General features: G+C 41.2%; 1 protein-coding gene across 3 annotated transcripts in view; it reads left to right on the forward strand.

The window, feature by feature from the left end:
• The window catches only part of herc3 (HECT and RLD domain containing E3 ubiquitin protein ligase 3), a 32,924-nt gene extending 13,900 nt beyond the window's left edge, over positions 1-19,024 (forward strand). For all 3 annotated transcript variants that reach the window (XM_005932347.2, XM_005932348.2, XM_005932349.2), the window contains 14 exons: positions 1,197-1,308; positions 2,511-2,700; positions 4,970-5,133; positions 5,296-5,409; positions 5,616-5,639; positions 5,732-5,830; positions 5,939-6,109; positions 6,194-6,337; positions 8,872-9,038; positions 11,386-11,452; positions 12,759-12,841; positions 15,461-15,644; positions 17,354-17,456; positions 18,353-19,024. In XM_005932347.2, the coding sequence (XP_005932409.1) occupies positions 1,197-1,308; positions 2,511-2,700; positions 4,970-5,133; positions 5,296-5,409; positions 5,616-5,639; positions 5,732-5,830; positions 5,939-6,109; positions 6,194-6,337; positions 8,872-9,038; positions 11,386-11,452; positions 12,759-12,841; positions 15,461-15,644; positions 17,354-17,456; positions 18,353-18,561 (1,831 nt within the window). In that variant the 3' untranslated portion in view covers positions 18,562-19,024. The remainder of the gene's footprint in view (positions 1-1,196; positions 1,309-2,510; positions 2,701-4,969; positions 5,134-5,295; positions 5,410-5,615; positions 5,640-5,731; positions 5,831-5,938; positions 6,110-6,193; positions 6,338-8,871; positions 9,039-11,385; positions 11,453-12,758; positions 12,842-15,460; positions 15,645-17,353; positions 17,457-18,352) is intronic.

The following is a 19,024-nucleotide window of genomic DNA, read 5'->3' on the forward strand; positions in this document are numbered from 1 at the left end:
AACAAATAGTAACATCCATCATAAAGTAAGTAAGTAGTGCATATGAAATACAGGAGGACAGACTTGTACTAATTGACTGACTAAATGGAAATAAATGTTAGTTTCTGCCTTAGTTAATAACATGAAAACCTTCCCAAAAATGTAGCCATAAAAACTGTATTTGTATCTCCTTTTATTAGGTACAGCTGTGGGATTTGCTGCAGTTGTTCAGAGCACATCCATGCACAGGAAGTATTAGCATCACAGTTGGGAACCAAAACTGCTCAGATGGTGCTTTAAGCTCAGAGAGTTCTCTGAATTTAATGGGTCATTGCGGTGACTCAGTAGTTTTGCAGCACAAACCGCTGCACCATCTGCAGCACTGTTTGCTCTTTGACAAACAGTCTCCACAGGATCACGTCTAATCTGACTGAGTGGTAAATGGTAAATGGCCTGCATTTGTATAGCGCTTTACTCAGTCCCTAAGGACCCCAAAGCGCTTTACACTACAGTCATTCACCAATTCACACAATGGCAATGGCAAGCTACGTTGTAGCCACAGCTGCCCTGGGGCGCACTGACAGAGGCGAGGCTGCTGGACACTGGCGCCACCAGGCCCTCTGACCACCACCAGTAGGCAAACACGGGGTTAGTATCTTGCCCAAGGATATTTGGCATGCAGCCAGGAGGCAGCCTGGGATCGAACCACCGACCTTCTGATTAGTAGCTGACCTGCTCTACCACCTGAGCTACAGTGCTGTAAATAGTTGCCATTAGGGATCAGTCCACTGTGTCAGTCAGTATTTGTCTTGTTGTGCCTATAGGGAAGGAAGATGGCATTTACAGATAGCTAAATCTTTAATGCTCAGTGTCAGTGATATGTTGAGGGTTGTTTAAGGCGAAGCAGCGAGTGTGTTTATCAACTGGTTCTCACTCTCGTCATCTCCCAGGCAGAAGAAGAGATCTGCTTAGGGATAGACGTAAATACATTTAGGCTGCATGTATACTTAACCATTGCTTATATTGCAGTGAGTATTATCACACCTACCTAAAGGTGACTCACAGCTGACCTGCTGGATGACAGCTTGGAGTAGACCTGTGTTTAATCCAAAGCAACTTTCCATCAAAGCTTTATCACGAATTCCCTGAATATGAGCTCTGTTTTTTATCCTTTGCTGAGATCTCACTTATATCTTTCTTTATCTGCTTTCTCTCAGTGATGATACCCATTTCAAAACCAACCCAAAGATCCCAGGCATCGATCTCAACTCTGTCAGAATGCTGTTTGAGACTCTGAGCAAACCAGCTTTCTCTGAACTCATGGAGCAGGTACTGCTTCTAACCTCCAAACCCAGTTTACTGTATGTCTTTAAGGACACATGGTGCATGTGTTTGATAATGTTTGTTGTCTGACTTTCTTTATCTGACCAGAAGCATGAATAATAATGTGTATGTGTTAGTCCCCATAGGGAAATAGTTTCTCTGCATTTAACCCATTCACCCAGTGAAGCAGTGGGCAGCCACCAATGCAGCGCCCAGGGAGCAGTGTGTAGGGACGGTACCTTGCTCAGGGGTACCTCAGGGTAGCCGTTCAGTGGAGTTGAACCCCCGACCTTCCGATCATGGGGCCACCACTCTACCTACTGAGCTATCCCTTGTATACTAAAGAAAATAGTATACAAGTTTTGGTTTACTCTAATCACCTAATCAATTACCTTTTAAGCTATTACACATAAAGTGGATTCATAAGCAATGAATGTAACGTAACTGTCACCAGACAAAGCTGGTGAGAGCTGTGAAAGATTTAGTGGCAAACAGTTAATCTCAGGAATTGAAGGAGTTCTGCGTGAATCCTAATGAACCCCTGTGCCTCTGGCTGTAGATGTTGCTGCTGAAAATCAGCTGCTCACTCCAAATTAAAACCTCATTGTTTGTATGTAGGTCACCAACGTCTAAATCCACAGTGATTTTCATAGAAATTGGTATCAATGAATGTGATAGAAAGTGATTTTTGTCTGAAACGCTTTGTGTTTTGGCTCCTCAATGATGCAGGTTTAATACATGCAGGGTTTGCTTTGTAACCATTCATTTGGTGGAATAAAAAAAGAAAAAAAAAAAGAAAATCCATGTTTTGAAAGTACATCAAGTTCTGCCACAGATCCATGGCACAAAATGGAGAACTGGTTGACAACTCCTAACATTGGCGCACTAATGTTATGTTTGGGACTGAAGTGGCCTCAGTCTGATTGATGCAGGCTGAGGCCTCTTTCCCCAACCACTAAATAACCTCTCGCAAAATTTAGCAACTGATGTTTTATCGCTGCTGCCTCATTCATCCAGCTTGTTTGGAAATATAAAAATATCCCATCACATTCAGCTTTTTTTTTTTTCTTTTTTCTTTTTTTTTTTTTAAAAACAGTAAAACCCTAATAATTCTCTGACTGCATTTTGTCTCTAACATGAATCTTCTTTCTCTGAGCAGTGTAACTAAACAGAGGGTATAATGTCTGCATCCTCTCTCTCCTGTTTAGGCCACCAAGAGTTTTGAGAGCCTGCTGATCCCTCAGCTGCCACGCTCCCCTCCTGATGTCGAGGCCATGAGGATCTACCTCATCTTGTCAGAGTACCCGGCCCTGCAGGACTCCAAAAACTACATCCGCCTCACTATACCCCTAGCAATGGCTATTCTGCGGCTAGATGCCAACCCCAGCAAAGTATTGGGTATTACATTTGCACAACCACACTGAATACAGTTTTTCATTCAGATTTGACTTTGGGAGATAACTGAGAACTGTGAAGCTCAGCAACTCTGTGCTATGTCCCACCATGTTAAGCTTACGCTGATGTTTAGAATATATCGGTATCCTCGTCCATATCTGTGCTACGTGTGCTTCGTCAGCAACAGATAAAAAAACACCACCCGGACAACAATATTTTCACAGCATCTTCAAACATTAGAGCCTGGCTCATATGGATTTTTGAACTCACTATTGATATTTGAGGAAAACTAGGGGTTTTAACAGAGGTAAAGGTCAGTTACTAGCCCGTCTGCTAGTTTAGTCTTCACTCTGTGGCCACATGAATCAGTTTAATAATAATAATGTTGTTTTTTTTTCTTGGTGGATCCTGAAAATTACTTTCGTGCATTTATTTTAAATATTTGGATGATATTTCATAAAATGTTGTTAACACTTTCAAAGATATTCATAGTGCTGCTGCAATAATACAGACAAGTGACAAAAGCGCTCTGGAGAAAGGTTTGTTCACCTCTGCACATGTGACCGACTGCTGCGTAAAACTGTTCATGCATGTCTGGTCTACGCCACACAAACATACGTTCACTGGCCATTTTATTAGTTACACCTTAGACCCCTTTTTGCTATCAGAACTGCTTTAATACTTCATGGCATCGATTTAACAAGGTGCTGGAAACATTCCTCAGATTTTGGTTCTCATTGACACGGTAATGTCACACAGTTTCAGCAGATTTTTCCATGATGAAAATCTCTCATTCCATCACATCGCAAATGTGCTCTGAGATTTGGACTGTGGAGTCCATTTGAGTGCAGCGAACTCACTGCTATGATCAAAAACGATGAGATGATTTGACATTTGTGACGTGGTGCGTTATCCTGCTGCTTCCTCAGAAGGGACAGTACACTGTGTCATAAAGGGATGGACATTATCAGCAACAGTATTCAGGTATGCTGTGGGCTTTAAACTATGCTCAAATGGTGCTAGCTGTCCCACAGTGTGTCAAGAAAATGTGCCCCACACTACCAGCCTGAACTGTCATTACAAGGCAGGATGGAGCCACGATTTCATGTTGTTCATGCCAAATTTGAACCCTGCCATCTGAATGTCACAGCAGAAATGGAGATTCATCAGGCCAGGCAACATGTTTACAGTCTTCTGTCTGAGCCTGTGTGAACTGTGGTCTCAAATTCCTGTTCTTAACTCTCATGAGTAGCAACTGGTGTGTTCTTCTGTTGTTGTAGCCCATTTTCTTCCAGGTCTGACATATTGTGAGTTCAAAGATGCTTTTTTGCATACCTTGGTTGTAACGAGTGGTTATTTGAGTTCCTGTGCCCTTATTGTCAGCTCGAAGCAGTCTTGCCATTCTGCTCTTTGGTCTTTGGCAGCAAAACATTTTGAACTACTGCTCAGTGGATGGTTTCTCCTTCTCAGGCTATTTTGTGTAAACCCTGAAGATATTTATATGGGAAATTCAAATTATATCAGCAGGTTCCGAAATACTCACACCAGCCTATCTAGCACAACAACCACGCCACGTCCAGAGTCACTTAAATCATCTTTCTTCCCCATTCAGTGCTCAGTTTGAACTTGCGTACATCCCTAATTAGTTACTGCCCTGTGGTTGGCTAATAAGATATTTGTGTTAACAAGTTGTTGAACAGGTGTATCTAATGAAGTGGCTTTAAATTATTTAAGTGCTAAAACAGAATGTCTGTGAAGGTTCTCAGTCATCCAGGTCATCGTAGTCAAAGGAGCTTCCAAAGAAAAGCGTCTGGACTTCTTTAAGTTACTTGAAGACGTTTCACCTCTCATCCGAGAAGCCAGAGTTTCGGGTGAGTAACTCACCCGAAACTCTGGCTGATTGGGACCCACACCCAGTTTCACACCTTGGCTCAGGCGATTAGAGGATCATCAGGGGGTCCTTTTGTCCCTCTGTGGGGGGGAAACTCCCACTAGGTTTATATCTGGGACTCTCCACCATTTGACCTTAGAACTGAAGAAGCTTCTCGGATGAAAGGTGAAACGTCTTCAAGTAACTTAAAGAAGTCCAGACGCTTTTCTTTGCAAGCTCATTTGACTGCTAAAACAGAAGCATTGCTATTGTGTAATTCCTGAAATTCCAATACATCATAGAAGAAACTGACAACCTCAGTGCTACTTGAGTCCACCATAAAATATCATGGTGTATTTGGTTGAGGTCATTTATTTTCCTCTCCTTTTTGTGTCTCTGCAGACAACTGGTGGTGTATCGTGGATGGCAGCGTGTTCACCCGAATGGTCGACATGTACAAGAGCATTGTTGTCTTTATGCTAACAGGAGGCAAGACGGTGCTCGTGCCCATGTTCTATGAGAACTATTTTCTTGCAACTCTTCGGCTGCTGGAAAAGCTCCACAAGGTATTCACAAACGACACTCGCCGTTCTCAGCTGTGCTTGTTCGGCAATACAATCCAAGAAGGAAGTGTTTGTGTCACGGTCAGATGGTTCTCGGTAATCTGTAGTCTGCTGTGTACTGTGACATTTCCTGGAGATCAGCAGGTTTTTGTTCCATGTTACCAGGTAAACTTGAAGGCACAACACGTGGAGTACAACCGCTTTTACATCCCAGACATCACCAGCCTCGTGGACATCCAGGAAGACTACCTCAAATGGTTTCTGAGTAAAGCTGAGATTGTGAGTACTGAGTTTGGGATAGGTTTTTGGGAAGGCATCTGTGTTTGTCAGGTCTGTTTGTCTCTTCTTGCTGCCCACTTGTTTCATAAACAACACTCGGGCACTGGAAGGAATTTAAAAATCTCTTCGTTTCTACTTTTAAATGTCTTTTTATTTTTCAAGTGTCAGGTTTGATCAGATGACTTTTCTTTCATTCTCATTTTTAGAAAGTGGGATCATCCCCTTCACAGGTAGTTGAATTAAAGACTCAGTTATTAAGCATAATAGATAAATGTGATTCATTTAAATGGTTTATTAAGCATTCATTCTGTTTTCCCTGCAGAGTGACTTTCCCGCAGTAAACCTATGTGCCTACCCGTTCATACTGAACGCAAAAGCCAAGACAACCATGCTGCAAACTGATGCTGAACTGCAAATGCAGGTATCCGCTGCTGACAGACTTTATGTGTCAGCAAATGTTTCTTAATTGTTCTCGTTCTCATGTGAACATTGTTTTATCCATTTCTCTCCACCTGTGTCCGTTACCAAGATGGCAGTAAGCGGTGCAAACCTACACAATGTCTTTATGCTGCTCACACTGGAACCCCACCTCGCTAGGAACCCTTACCTGGTGCTCCATGTGCGCAGGAGCCATTTAGTAAGCGACACACTACGCGAGCTCACCATGTACTCTGACGTGGACCTCAAGAAACCACTCAAGGTGAGAGGCGGCACTCACCGGAGGCGTAACTTGGACAAAGCGAAGATTTGTTTTTGTTTTTCATCTGCTTCTTCCTCCCTCCAGGTGATCTTTGATGGAGAGGAGGCCGTAGACGCAGGCGGCGTAACTAAAGAGTTCTTCCTGCTGCTGTTGAAGGAGCTGATGGATCCCGTGTACGGGATGTTCACTCATTACAAAGAGTCCAACCTGCTCTGGTTCTCAGATAAAGTGAGTTTCCCTGGTTGACAGTTAACAGGCAGTGGAATTAGTATGTTAAAGTATTTATCGAGTATATTTAAATATAACTAAGTCTAATTTTAGCATATTACCTTCAACTTGAAACATTACGGTGAGCCGCACTGCTGCAGACAGTTAAACACGAAGCTCTTTTCCAACTGCTGCACCTGCTGTGAACAGGTTTTAATGAATGAGTAGTTGCAATGTCTTCAAATAGGAAACTTCACCTTTTGATATGGTTATCCAGAAGAAAAATGATACTTAATCTGGAGACTGTGTTTTAAAACATCGTAGACAGATCAGAGACAGCTTGTTTATTTATTTAGTTTATGGATAATTTAGAAACACACAACTGTTTAAGTAACTTTGGATATGAACTAAAATCATTGGTTAATTCCTAATGCACAACAGTGTAGCACAGCTAATCCATGCTTTACAGGGGTTATTGCATTTCAGTCACAAAGCTGAAAGCTGCATACAGTGGTCCACTTTTTTTTTCTACCTCTGAAAGAAAAAGGAAAATACTGTGACTCTGCAGACTGAAACATATTTGGACTTGCTGACAATAAGCAGCCTGTGCTGTTGGCTTTTAGCTCAGCTGTTTTCTGGGAAGTAAAGCGTTTAGGCTAATAATGATATTATGAGATCTCAGTGACGTCAGAAAAGAAAGAAGATTTAAGTAATTAGTAAGCATACTGCTCCTGTGCTGTGTGTGTAAATTGCACTCAGCCTTGTTTTAGGTTTGAAGCATCTTGTCTGGGCTGTGTGGGCTCCAGCCTAATTTGCCCCTTGGAGATAATGTCTCTTTGACATGCGCAGGATGGACGAGTCATATCTGTTGCTCAAAAAGAGAAGTCAGTGTTTCAATAAATCCACTGACCTTTTCCTTTTAGTTTGAAGCCTTTCAGCTTTCTTTTGTCTGGGGTGTTTTTTTTGTTTTTTTTTTTTGGACTAAAGAGCAGTCGGCCTATAATTGATTACCCGAATGTGGACTGGCAGTTGTTTGACTGCTGCTGTTTTTTCCAAGAAGAAGAGCTGCTGTTTCTGCAGTTATACACAGAGATGCTGTATGTCAGTGGGAACACTAAGGTTTACAAAACACTCACCTCTATAAGGGAGCTCGTCCCTCAGCCTTGACCGTCATGCTGACTGAGATTGGAAACAACATAATATTAGCTCTGTTCAGTCAGTCACCTCTCTGTCATTCAAATTAAGGTCAAAATCACCCCTCCCCCCCCCCCCCTTTTAAACTAACTCTTTGTAAAATTATTAAGTAAAAAAGTAAGAGGTATTTGCATGAGAGTAGCATTTATTTTATATAGTCCAAGATTCATTTTCTGGCACATAATTATAACACACAGTTGCAGCCATAGTGATAATCTAGAAGATGTCAAGATTTTCTTTTGGAGTGAGACAGAAGGACATGATTAGAAATGAGTACACCAAAGGGACATCTCAGGTTGAGTGGAGACAAGAGATGGTTTGGACATGTGCAGAGGAGGGACAGTGAATATTGGAAAAAGGATGTTAAAGATTGAGCTGCCAGAGACGAGGAAAAGAGGAAGACCACAGAGAAGATTCATGGATGTAGTGAAGGAGGACATGCAGAGGGTTGGAGTGACAGAGGAGGATGTCAGGGATAGAGTGAGATGGAGGAAGATGATCTGGTGTGGCGAGTTGCGCTCGAGGGGTGGTGTTGTTGGTTTCAGGGTCCACTATGTTGTTCCAGAATATCTCAACTATTCGGTAGGTTAATGGTTGGTGTATTTTTAGGCACATACTTAGCGATCATTGGACGAAGCCCACTGCTGATCTACTGACCAGCTGTTTGTTTCAATTCAAACAACTGTCATGGCTGCCATAGCCTCTACAGAATGCTTTGTGTAGATGAGTTAGTGAAACAGCTTCATCAGCTTTCTTGTGTTTTTGTGCCTTGTGATATAACATACAGTCTCTTTCTTGCACGAGGGTGTAACCATTGACATCCTCACATCTGTCCATTGCCAGTTTTTTCATTTTGTACAAATCTGGCTAACTCTTCCAAGTTTTATCTTTTTTTTCCCTTCTCTTCAGCGTCCTTATACTCATCATAAAAATTCCCTTTTAGCACACAAATACAAACAATTTTCCTTGTTATTAAAGCTGATTCTTAAGTGTGATTTCACTAACTCGTCTACACAATTTTGTAGAGGTAATAGAAGCTTTGGCAGTTGTTTACTTTAAATGACGACTTTAATCTCCATATTTTGGCTTTATTCTATCCTTATGATAGCATATTTACCTCGAAGCTCTGATATCTTAGCGTTAAGAAGAAAGGTACCTTTTTCATATTTGTATAGTTCTGTGAGTGTGAATTTACTGCTGGTGTACCATATAACATTTTTCAGCTCGTGGGATGTGAGAAATTGTCGAGTTACGTTGAGCCAGCTGACATGATGCCACCAAAGACTCTGCTCAGATTTCAGCCACAGAGAAGTGGTAAGAGAAAGGCAACAGGAAAATAATGTTTCTGCGTGCATCTCCAGTGTTTTGTAGAGCAGAACTGGTTCCACCTGATCGGGATCATCTGCGGTCTGGCCATCTATAACGCCACAGTGGTGGACCTCCACTTCCCCCTGGCTCTCTACAAGAAGCTGCTCGAGGTGTCACCCACGCTGGAGGACTTCAAAGAGCTCTCACCCACCGAAGCCCGGTAAACATGGCACATTGCAACTCACCATTTATTTTTAATTCATTTTTTAATCTATATATTTATTTATATATAAGGGTTAATCTGTACTCTGAGTTGGTAAAGACTTAAAATAATGAATGAAAGAATTCAATTTTTGATCAAACTTAGCAGAACAGTCTTTAAGTTTTAAGAAATGACATGACATCCTTAAAGCATAAAGAGAGATAACTGTGGGATTAGTGGACTTCCAGAGGAATAGGATGCAACTGAAGAGACCTCTTAGGTGAGAGGTCTTCAAAACTTAAGTCAAGTTCTATTTCAAGATCCTTCAACTACCACGACCTGATTGACTGAGGACCTACACAAACAATAGGAAGAAAGATCTCACCAAAAGCGATGTTTGCATGCAAGCAAGGTATGTTTGGGGAACAAGTGGAACCCCCAAATATAGCAATGGAAGTGGTCAGTTTGTTATTGGGTTCCTAAAACCTTCCATAAAAAATTATGCAGTCTGAAGCAAAAGACAAACAAGGTGAGGCATGACATCTGGCACATTGGTCCATAATGTTGGGGTAAGTTCTTGATAAATAAGACCTTGAAAAGTGGATTCTATATCTTAAATAGTGTAAGTTGAAACCTGGCACAGAATCTAATCTGGAAATAAAGAAATAAATGGGACAATAAAATAACTTGAATGCCTCGATTATGTCACAGAAGATAGGAGGCATAAGTAAGAGCACAGGGTTTTTTTCAATAACGGCATCGCAGACTTAAAATGACTTAAAATGAGACTTCAAACTGAGACTGAATCCTAAGATTGCGCGTAAGAGGAGGGAACTCACAGATTTTTGCGACTGACTGTGTAGCATTTGTATTTCTGGGAGTTAAGGTGCAAAATATAAGGAGGAGAATATTTAAATCAAGCATGAACTTTACAGTTTTGGGTTTTTGTGTATTTTTCTTAATCACCTGTAAAACTAAACACACCTGTTAGCACTATTTGGTGAATGCACTCAGATGCTGTTTTGCTCTGTTTAATAAATCTTGCCCTAATAGGTGATGGAGAGTAGATTAGAGAGGCAGATGAAGAAAAGGATGAGCGAGATTGAATCTCAAGTCTACACCATAGTAACTCAGGCGAGTGAAGCCAGTCGATAAATGTATGAATATGTGAAGACCGATATATAAAACGTGTAAATTGTTCTAATAAAGAAAGTCCCAATCTGGGGGCTTTACTGTCCCACAGAAACAAAGAAATAAATTGGTGCAATGATTTAAAAAAATGCCTGGAATAAAAAAAGATTATGACTCCATTAATTTTAACCTATTGGCAAGAAGAGAAGAAAGTCTGGACACGCAGGGCTGTCAGAGTAAAGTGATGATAATATCTCAGCCTTGGGCCAGCGACTTGAAATAGTCCTCCTTTAGAAGGATGTTTACCTTCATCGGGGTTAGGATCAAATCTGCACCCGGATGCCAAATCCGTGTGCCACTTGTTTACATAACCAGTGTTTTTGCTTTTCAGAGTAGCAGTGAGATTGTTTGCCACTTCATTGAATTTAGAGCAGGAACGGTCAGCATTTCCGTTCAGCCTAATTGTCTCCAGTCAACTATTGATTTTGCGATTATCCATTGAATGTGATTACCGATACGTACGGGCTGCAGCAGCCTGTTGCTCTCGAGACAACACCATCTTAAAGGACACTACATCTTAAAATGTTTGTTCTTATTATTTTGTCTGTCTTTTTGAGCCGTTCAGCTTCAACGGGCTAAAGGCAGCACAGTGGAGACAACACACAGATAAGAAGCAGACACCAGCTCTGCTTTCTGATAAAACATTGTTTGATATTTTCTTTGTACTGTGACCTCAGCCGAGTAACTTGGGTCAAATTGCAAAACAATAATAATATATCCCCTTTGGCTAATTAGCATTTCCGTTGGCAGCCCATTTGTCCTTCCTGTTATTGGTGGTTATAACATCTAGCATTTTCTTTTCAGGAAAACTAACACAACACTCCCTGTGAGTCATTTCCTATTATTAATAATTCACCTCTAATCTGACAGAGCCTGTGTTCACGATTTGTTTCATCTACGGAGCTGTTGGAGCAGCACGGCTGATCCCTGGGTTTTCAATGTAAAGGTCAAACGTGGATAGAGTTGAGAGTTAAATACAAGTATAACACCAAAGAGCTGCAAAGAGTGTTACCGACAAGTTCTGTATTACTACAGCTCCAAGCAGTGACTATAACACTGTGTGTAACACCATAATACAGTTTTAACTTTCCTTGTTTTGCTTCTGTCTGCTGAGCAAATGACAGTTTGAGTTTTCTGTGTTGGTTTTTATGAGTTGATTTCTTTGTTTCTCCAGGAGTTTACAACAGCTTTTAGACTATGAAGGAAGTGACGTGGAGGAGACGTTTCTTCTCAACTTTGCTGTAAGTGTAACTTTTTATTTGTTGATTTTTATGCCACGTGTGTGAAAAAGGCTGGTGTTATTCTTTATTTTGTTTATTGTTAATATGTTCCTTGAAGTTCTACGTTACAGAATGACTCACGACTGTTCGTTCTTTGTCGCCTTGGTGGTATATTTTGGGTCATTGTTGTGCTGGAAGACACATCCATGACCCATCTTCGTTGTTCTGGCTGAGGGACAGAGGCTATATTTTACATTACATGGCCACAGTGGCCCCTCATTGTGTTGAAGTCGTCCTGTCCTTAGCAGAAAAACAGCCCCAAAGCATAATGGCTTTACCTCCCTGCTTGACTATGTGGATGGTGTTCATACTCAAAGAATCTCGTATTTCAAGTCAAGTTGATGTTAAAGAGTCTGATCTTTGGTTTCGTCTAACCGCGGCATTTTCTCCCAAGCCTTCTCTTGCTCATTGGCAAACTTAAGACTGGCCGTTACAAGTGCCATCTTGAACACTTCATAGGTGGTGAAAGATTTTCAGTTCATTACAACGTAGCATATTGCCAATGGTGTTCTTGGTCCTCTCTGCCAGTTTTGGGGTGATGCATCACCCTCATCCCATAGGGCAGGCTTTTCATGGTGATCAGTTTATATTTCTTGCATTTCCAAATAATCACACCAGCATTGTCACCTTCTCTCCACGCTTCTTGCTAATGGTCTTGTGGCCCATTCCAGCCTTGTGCAGGTCTACAGTCTTGTCCCTGATGTCCTTTGATGGCTCGTTGGTCTCCCTCATGGTGGTGATGGAGAGGTTAGAATGGAAGAAATTGATATTGTGGACACATGTGCTTTATATACATAACAAGTTTGGATCAGGAGTCTCTGTAATTGATTGACATACATTTTAATCTGTGTACCACACAGGCACTAGGGTGTTTACCTTACAATATAAAGAGCCTTGAGACGACTGATTTGGCGCTATATAAATAAGACAATTGAATTGAATTGATCCTCTGGCTTCTACAATGTGGGGTTAACTGAAAATGAAGTACAGCACATGTTAAGGGATCCTTGGTTGTAAAGATCTGTGATACAGAAGAAGGGCCTAAAACAGTCTTTGACTGCAGAGGAAAATATGTGTGTGTGTGAGGTTTAGCTGACAGATGGTTTTGGTGTTTGGAAAAAAACAAAAAACAAAACTGGAGCATCACAGGACTTCTTTAACTTTAAAATGTTAAAAAAATAAAGCTGCAATTATCTTGTGCGGCTTGTGCACTTTTGCAATGTAAAAAAGCTCCACAGTGAGTCTGTTTGTTGTGCTCATGTCTTAGATCACCAGGGAGAACTACGGGATGACAGAAGTCAAGGAGCTGATTCCCGGAGGAGAGAGCGTCGCTGTGGACAAAAACAACAGGTTTGGTGACTCGACAAATCAAAAAAACGCACACTGAAAATTTAAGCTGACTTTTCAGCACGTTTCAGTCGGTATTTCAGGAGGCAGAGCAGGTCACCTACTAATCGGAAGGTTGGTGGTTCAATCCCCGTCTGCTCCGGTCAAATATACTTGGGCAAGATACTAACCCCAAGTTGCTCTCCCATGCATCCATGGGAATGTGAATGTGTGTCAATGCTGGATAGAAAGCACCTGGATAGGAAAAGCATAGAAAAAAGTGCTGGTGTGAATGAGTGAAGCTTTATAAAAAGCTCTTTGAGTTCTCGGAGTAGAAAAGCTCTATATAAGAACCAGCCCGTTTACCAGATTAGATTTAATTTCATGAACGTTTCCATTTTTTCAGTGCTACACGCTCTGTCCTCTCTGAAGGAAGAAGCAAAGACTGTGAGATTTTACTTTTTTTCCCCGCACAGCGATTATAATGCGCTCATAGAGCCAGCAGCTTGTGTCCCATTGTTGGAGCTGAAGGCCACGATCTGTGCTGCACACACAGACACAGTTTTTTAGATTCACTCACACCGTGCTATTGCGCCTCATTTCTAGCTGCTGTCCTTGTGCCAGTGGCACTGATTACAGCGTTATGTGAAGGAGTCCTCAGAGAGAGAGCGTTTGGGGGCGGGCGGTGTCAACATGTCTGGCTGCTGGTGCTGAACAGATGGCGAGAGCAGCAGTAACACAAATTGTTTCTCCAAAATCCCTTCGACACTCAGATATGGAACTATAACAAGAGGAATATTAGATTGTGGTATTAAAGCAGCATCTCATACCGCACGTTTTATTTTGATACTGAAGGTTACTTTATCAGACTGATGAATCCTGCCTTTGTTTTTGTTTCGTTTTGTGTTGTGTAAGACAAGTTTGGTGTTTGCAGGGCTTTGTGACCCCTGTGGGTGTGACTTGCTTGGCTGGGAAGACTGTAGCATTGGTCTGAAGCCTGTATTTATTAGCTTGTTGACGTGAAGCAGTTGTGTGCGTGTCTGTGCGCTGGTTTCCTATATGAGAAGACCTGCTTGTGTATTTCTCTCAAATTTCAGGAGAATCAGAATCAATCAGAATCAGAATACTTTATTAATCCCGAGGGAAATTAGGGTTACAGCAGGCAGCACGCTAATGGCGCATGCGCACTTACAAAGGAACCTTCTGACCAACTGTTGGAGCATGTTGGTCCTTCTGTTGGTACCCTCCCTGTTTAAACGGGGGTTTGTGGCAGCAGCTGCTACACAGAGTCCTTGCTTTCTAAATGAAACGACATCATTACTTTCTGTGTGTGTGATCAGGGAAAAGGTTTTAAAAATCTGGTTTCTCTCTTTTTCTTCTTTCTTGGAGTGATTGCTCGAGGATTGCGCGTTCCTGAACATTTGAGTTAAAGTAACTGGTTTCTTCTGAATCCCCGACATCTGATTCACTTTGGGATTTTTAACCTGTTATTTTGAATCTATTAAGATGCTGTTATGCACTGTGTGTGGTTGGCTTGGGGTTTCCTGTTGTTGTAGCTGAGTACATGTCTTAGACAGAGATAGCCTGAGTGAATATAAAATGTATTTATTACGGGGAAAGAAAAGTTCTTAAAACCTAATGCTCCCTAAAACCAATAACTAGTTGTGTTACCAGTTAATAGTTATTAATGCTTGTGCAATCAAGTGTTTGTAATTACTGGCAGTGAGTGTTTCACATCACTGTGGAGGGATTTTGTCCCACTCCTCTTTGCAGAACTGTTTTAATTCAGCCACACTGGAGGGTTTCTGAACGGCCTGTTCAAAGGACACGACAAAGCATCTCAATCAGACTTAAGTCTGACTTTGAGTAGTGATGGAAAGTGACAAATATGTTCTGCTTTCTTCTCCCTTTTGTCTTTGACATGTTTTATAAATGCATGGATGTCTATCACTGACTGACTGCAGTAGTTGCTCAGCCCAAACTAAAGCTTTCCATTGGTCTCCCAAATTTAAAAATAATGTTGAAGCTGCACATTCCTCTCCTTCAGTACAGTAATTTTACTTTTAAGCATTCATTTCAGAGGTCTTAAAATAGATTAATGTTAGGAACTCTGTTTAAATATAAGTCTTTCAGGAGATTTATTCAGCATTTCGTGTCCTGCTTCTGTAGTTTAGCTTGGCACAGTGAAAACAAATCTGTTTTAGTATTTACACATATATTGACGCACTCACAGGTGGCTCCAGCACAGATGAAGAGATTAGAGGTTTAATCTACCTAAGCAACTTCTGCGCTAAGACCTCACAGAGGTGTAAGCAAAATTAGAGCGGGCTGGATGAAGAGGACGTTGATGAGTTCCAAGCAGGTTTCAAGAAACAAACCAAAAAAAAAGCTTTGAACAGACAGCTCAGACAATGTGAACACACTCAGATTCAGACACAAAGAGAGAGGAAGAGAGTGTTTATAGTCCCACTTTGACATCTGAATAAATGTGCTCATTTTCTGCATGTTTACTGAACCTGTGTGTGTGTGTGTGTGTGTGTGTGTGTGTGTGTGTGTGTGTGTGTGTGTGTGTGTTTGTGTGTGTGTGTGTGTGTGTGTTGTGTGTGTGTGTGTGTGTGTGTGTGTGTTGTGTGTGTTTTTCAGGAAGGAGTTTGTGGAGGCCTACCTGCGCTACGTGTTCTCAGACTCGGTGGGGGAGCAGTACTCTGCCTTCTCCGCTGGTTTCCTGAAGGTGTGTGGTGGTGAGATCCTGTCTCTGTTCCAGCCCTCCGAGCTGATGGCCATGGTGGTCGGCAATAATAACTACAACTGGGAGGAGATGGAGAAGGTCAGTGTGTGGTTTAATCATCTGCACATGTACTCCGACTGCTCTGATCAACTTTCCAGCTCAGGGTCAGCAAAGCCTCTCCTCACTGTGTGTGTTTTTCTTTTTTTGTTGTTGTCATTTTTGGATTAAAATCTTGAATCCCCTGCAGCACAAGTGTTTGCAGACCAATAGTTTATATGTGAAAGATTTGTTCAGATGTTGCATTTAAAAAACAAACAAACCCTAAAATCCTTGTCATCGACCACAGGAAAGAATGATGTAGTTTTTAGCATTGTGTTTATATAACCAGGGAACTGCCTCGCTCAGAATAACCACTGCAGCCATGCCTGCGGCTCTACATACCAGCCTCAGTGAATGATAGATGTTTAGCTTTAGCATCTTAGATTAGAACGGTAGTGAGAGACACCCTCAAACATTACCTCAAACCATCACCTCAGGCGGTGCTACATTGTACCTGAAAGATTAATTATAGGTGTTTACGTCTTTAGTAAGAAGCAGGAAAGAAAAGGCTCTTTCACTGGTGTAAGACACAGATACCGGCGAACCACGTTTGGTTGTTGCGATTGTCTTTTTACTGGATGCAAAAGAAAAAATGGAACAATAAGTATAAATTCTGCAGTGCTAAAGCGACAAAAAAAAAATTGAGTTTGACGCAGTATTAGCAAGTTAGAAATCAAACTTCAGGAGATATTTCTGTAGTGTGCTATTCCAGTGTCATACGGTCATTTGAGAGTGTCCTGAAACATCCATCCCCCCTGCACCACTTTCTGTTTGAATGTCAGCGCAAGGGCAGATGTTTCAGGACATTAAAAACATGAACCAAAGAATTTTTTTTATCCAAAACTCATAAATACACTTGTAGTAATGTGCAGTTTTTAAGAGAATCAACTGCAATGAATGCCCATAGAGTGTGAAGGATTGTTTGGGATGATGGGTTTTTACTTGTGTACATATATTTACTTTATATACATATTATTTTCAAATGTTTGCACTAATGAGACTGCATCAAAATTCATTGCACATGTGTAATGATAATAAATAATTTATAGATTTAGTTTACTTTTTAATGTTTCAGCTGTTTGTGGTTTACCAATCTTACATATTGTACCTTTAGTTGCAAAATACTGAAACGTGTATTATGTTGTCAGAAATATTCTAAATATATATTCACAAATCATCATATTAGGTAAGTTAAAATTTAGATTGGATGGTGAAGAAAACTGTAGATAAATCTGATCTTTTCTGAAAGGCTCGTTCTCGTGTGTTTCGTGTTATTCCTGCCAGATGTTGAAAAAGCACACCTCTGGATCATTTAATATGGAGGCGAATAAATGATTTAGAAACTCCGCTCTTGTGGGTTGTTGTGACATTTGGCTTACTTTGCAGCTCTGGATGTGATCATAAACGGTATGAGCCAAAACAGTTCTTCACATATTTTACCCGTGACTTTATCTCCTGTGTCCAGAGGTCCTTTTTGTGCAGATTACAACATCTGCACAGCAGATTGTTTTGTCAGATGTCAAAAAACTGGGAAACTGATTTGTTGTTTTTTTTTAGGCCAGTAGTTGCAAAAATCACCCAGATTGTTGCACGTCTCTGAGGACTTTATTTCCTGACTGATAAGGAACTAACATGTTTTCCACAAATCAAATTGTTTACTGATGGTAAAACAGGCTTTTAATCTCCAAATCTCTCCTCTCTTTCTACAGAACGCCGTTTATAAGGGGGAGTACACCGCCACTCATCCAACAGTCAGATTGTTCTGGGAGGTTTTCCACGAGTTCCCTCTGGAAAAGAAGAAGCAGTTCTTGTGTAAGCCTTTAATTGCCTCCTTAAATGATCTGCGTGGCAGTTTAATTCTCTTACCCGCAGTCGCTTTGCAGTGTAATAATTTGCAGGTCATGAGAGCAGATCGTGAAGACAGCAGAGCTGCTTCGTGCTGCTTTAACGAAAGCGAGAACTTTTCAGTGTTAATGAAAATAATCGCACATTTCAGGAGTTTTGAATAAAGTGTTTCATTCAACTGTTTACTTTACAAGACCTCAATTATGCTGAATTCTTTAGTAATAGTAAATGATATGATTAAATAATGTCGAGCATAGTGATACCGCTGCTGTTGTGGGAAGTGTGGCATGACGATGTCCTGTTAAAATCACCCTGTGATTCTTGCTCCTAGATCAGAGGTGTCAAACATTTGGCCCAGGGGGCAGAACTGGCACTCTGAAGGGTCCATTCAGGCCAGCTAACCACAAACCTAACATTTGAACTTATGGGTCGTTCGCTGCAGCCACTTTTAATGAGTCTCTGAATGCAGAATTTCAGGTTTTTCAATCTTAATAATGAGAATAATGCAATTTTTTTCTTTTTCTTTCTTTTTTTCTGTTCTGTAATTTTACACATTTATTTAAAGTGTATTTAAAGCCCAAAGAGTTCTGTGGGCAGGTTTCTCTGTTAAACAAGCATTTCTTTGCAGTGTAAAAAAACATGCATGTTGCTTTCATTGCAACCAAGAATGACTTTTAGCCAAAATATGAAAATCGGAGCAATATTCTCTGCGAGTCAAAAATTGTCTAGACAGGCAAAGACCAGATTTATTAATAACATCCAGAAACATCAAGCTTGTGTCTGCACAAGAGCACAAACATGTTTCAGAGAGCTTCCCTAATTTTGTTTTACCTCGGTTCCATATGTCCCCTTTCTGCCTGCAGTGTTCCTGACCGGTAGTGACCGCATTCCCATCCACGGCATGGAGAGCCTGCGCATCATCATCCAGTCTACCACAGCAGAGGAGCACTACCTGCCCGTGGCCCACACATGCTACAACCTGCTGGACATGCCCCGCTACCAGACCAAAGAGATCCTGCGCCGCCGCCTCACTCAAGCCGTGGAGCAGTACGAGGGCTTCAGCCTGGTCTGAGGGGAGTCCCAGGGGAGACTTAACGCACTTTAACAGCAATACACCCCCACGTGAGTGTCAAGAGTGTGAGTGGGCAATTGTTGGACACAGGAGGGTCACTCTGTTTATATATGGTCTAACAAGATCGTTAAGCATCTTGAATCTTAAAGGTCTATGTATGTAAATGCAGAGTGTTATTGCTTTTTTGCTTTGGGCAAAGTTCCTCAGCCTTCCAGGACCATTTAGAGGAGAATCAAATGACTGATAGATAACAGCCAACATGGAAATTAACCAAAAAAGCACTAAATGGACTAAAATGTGCAGAACGACCCTGGATTATGAAAACTTCGGGACCTAAAAACCAGGACCAGAGAAGGTTGAGAAACTCTTAATTTCTTTTTGCTTTGTTTTGTTTGCAAAGCTGTGTATTTTATATTCCTTAAATTCTATTTTTAATCATTAAAGAATCATGTTATTACCTTGA

Source organism: Haplochromis burtoni, unplaced genomic scaffold, assembly GCF_018398535.1.
Source record: "Haplochromis burtoni strain Fernald_Lab_line unplaced genomic scaffold, NCSU_Asbu1 Contig_158, whole genome shotgun sequence".
NCBI lineage: Eukaryota > Metazoa > Chordata > Actinopteri > Cichliformes > Cichlidae > Haplochromis > Haplochromis burtoni.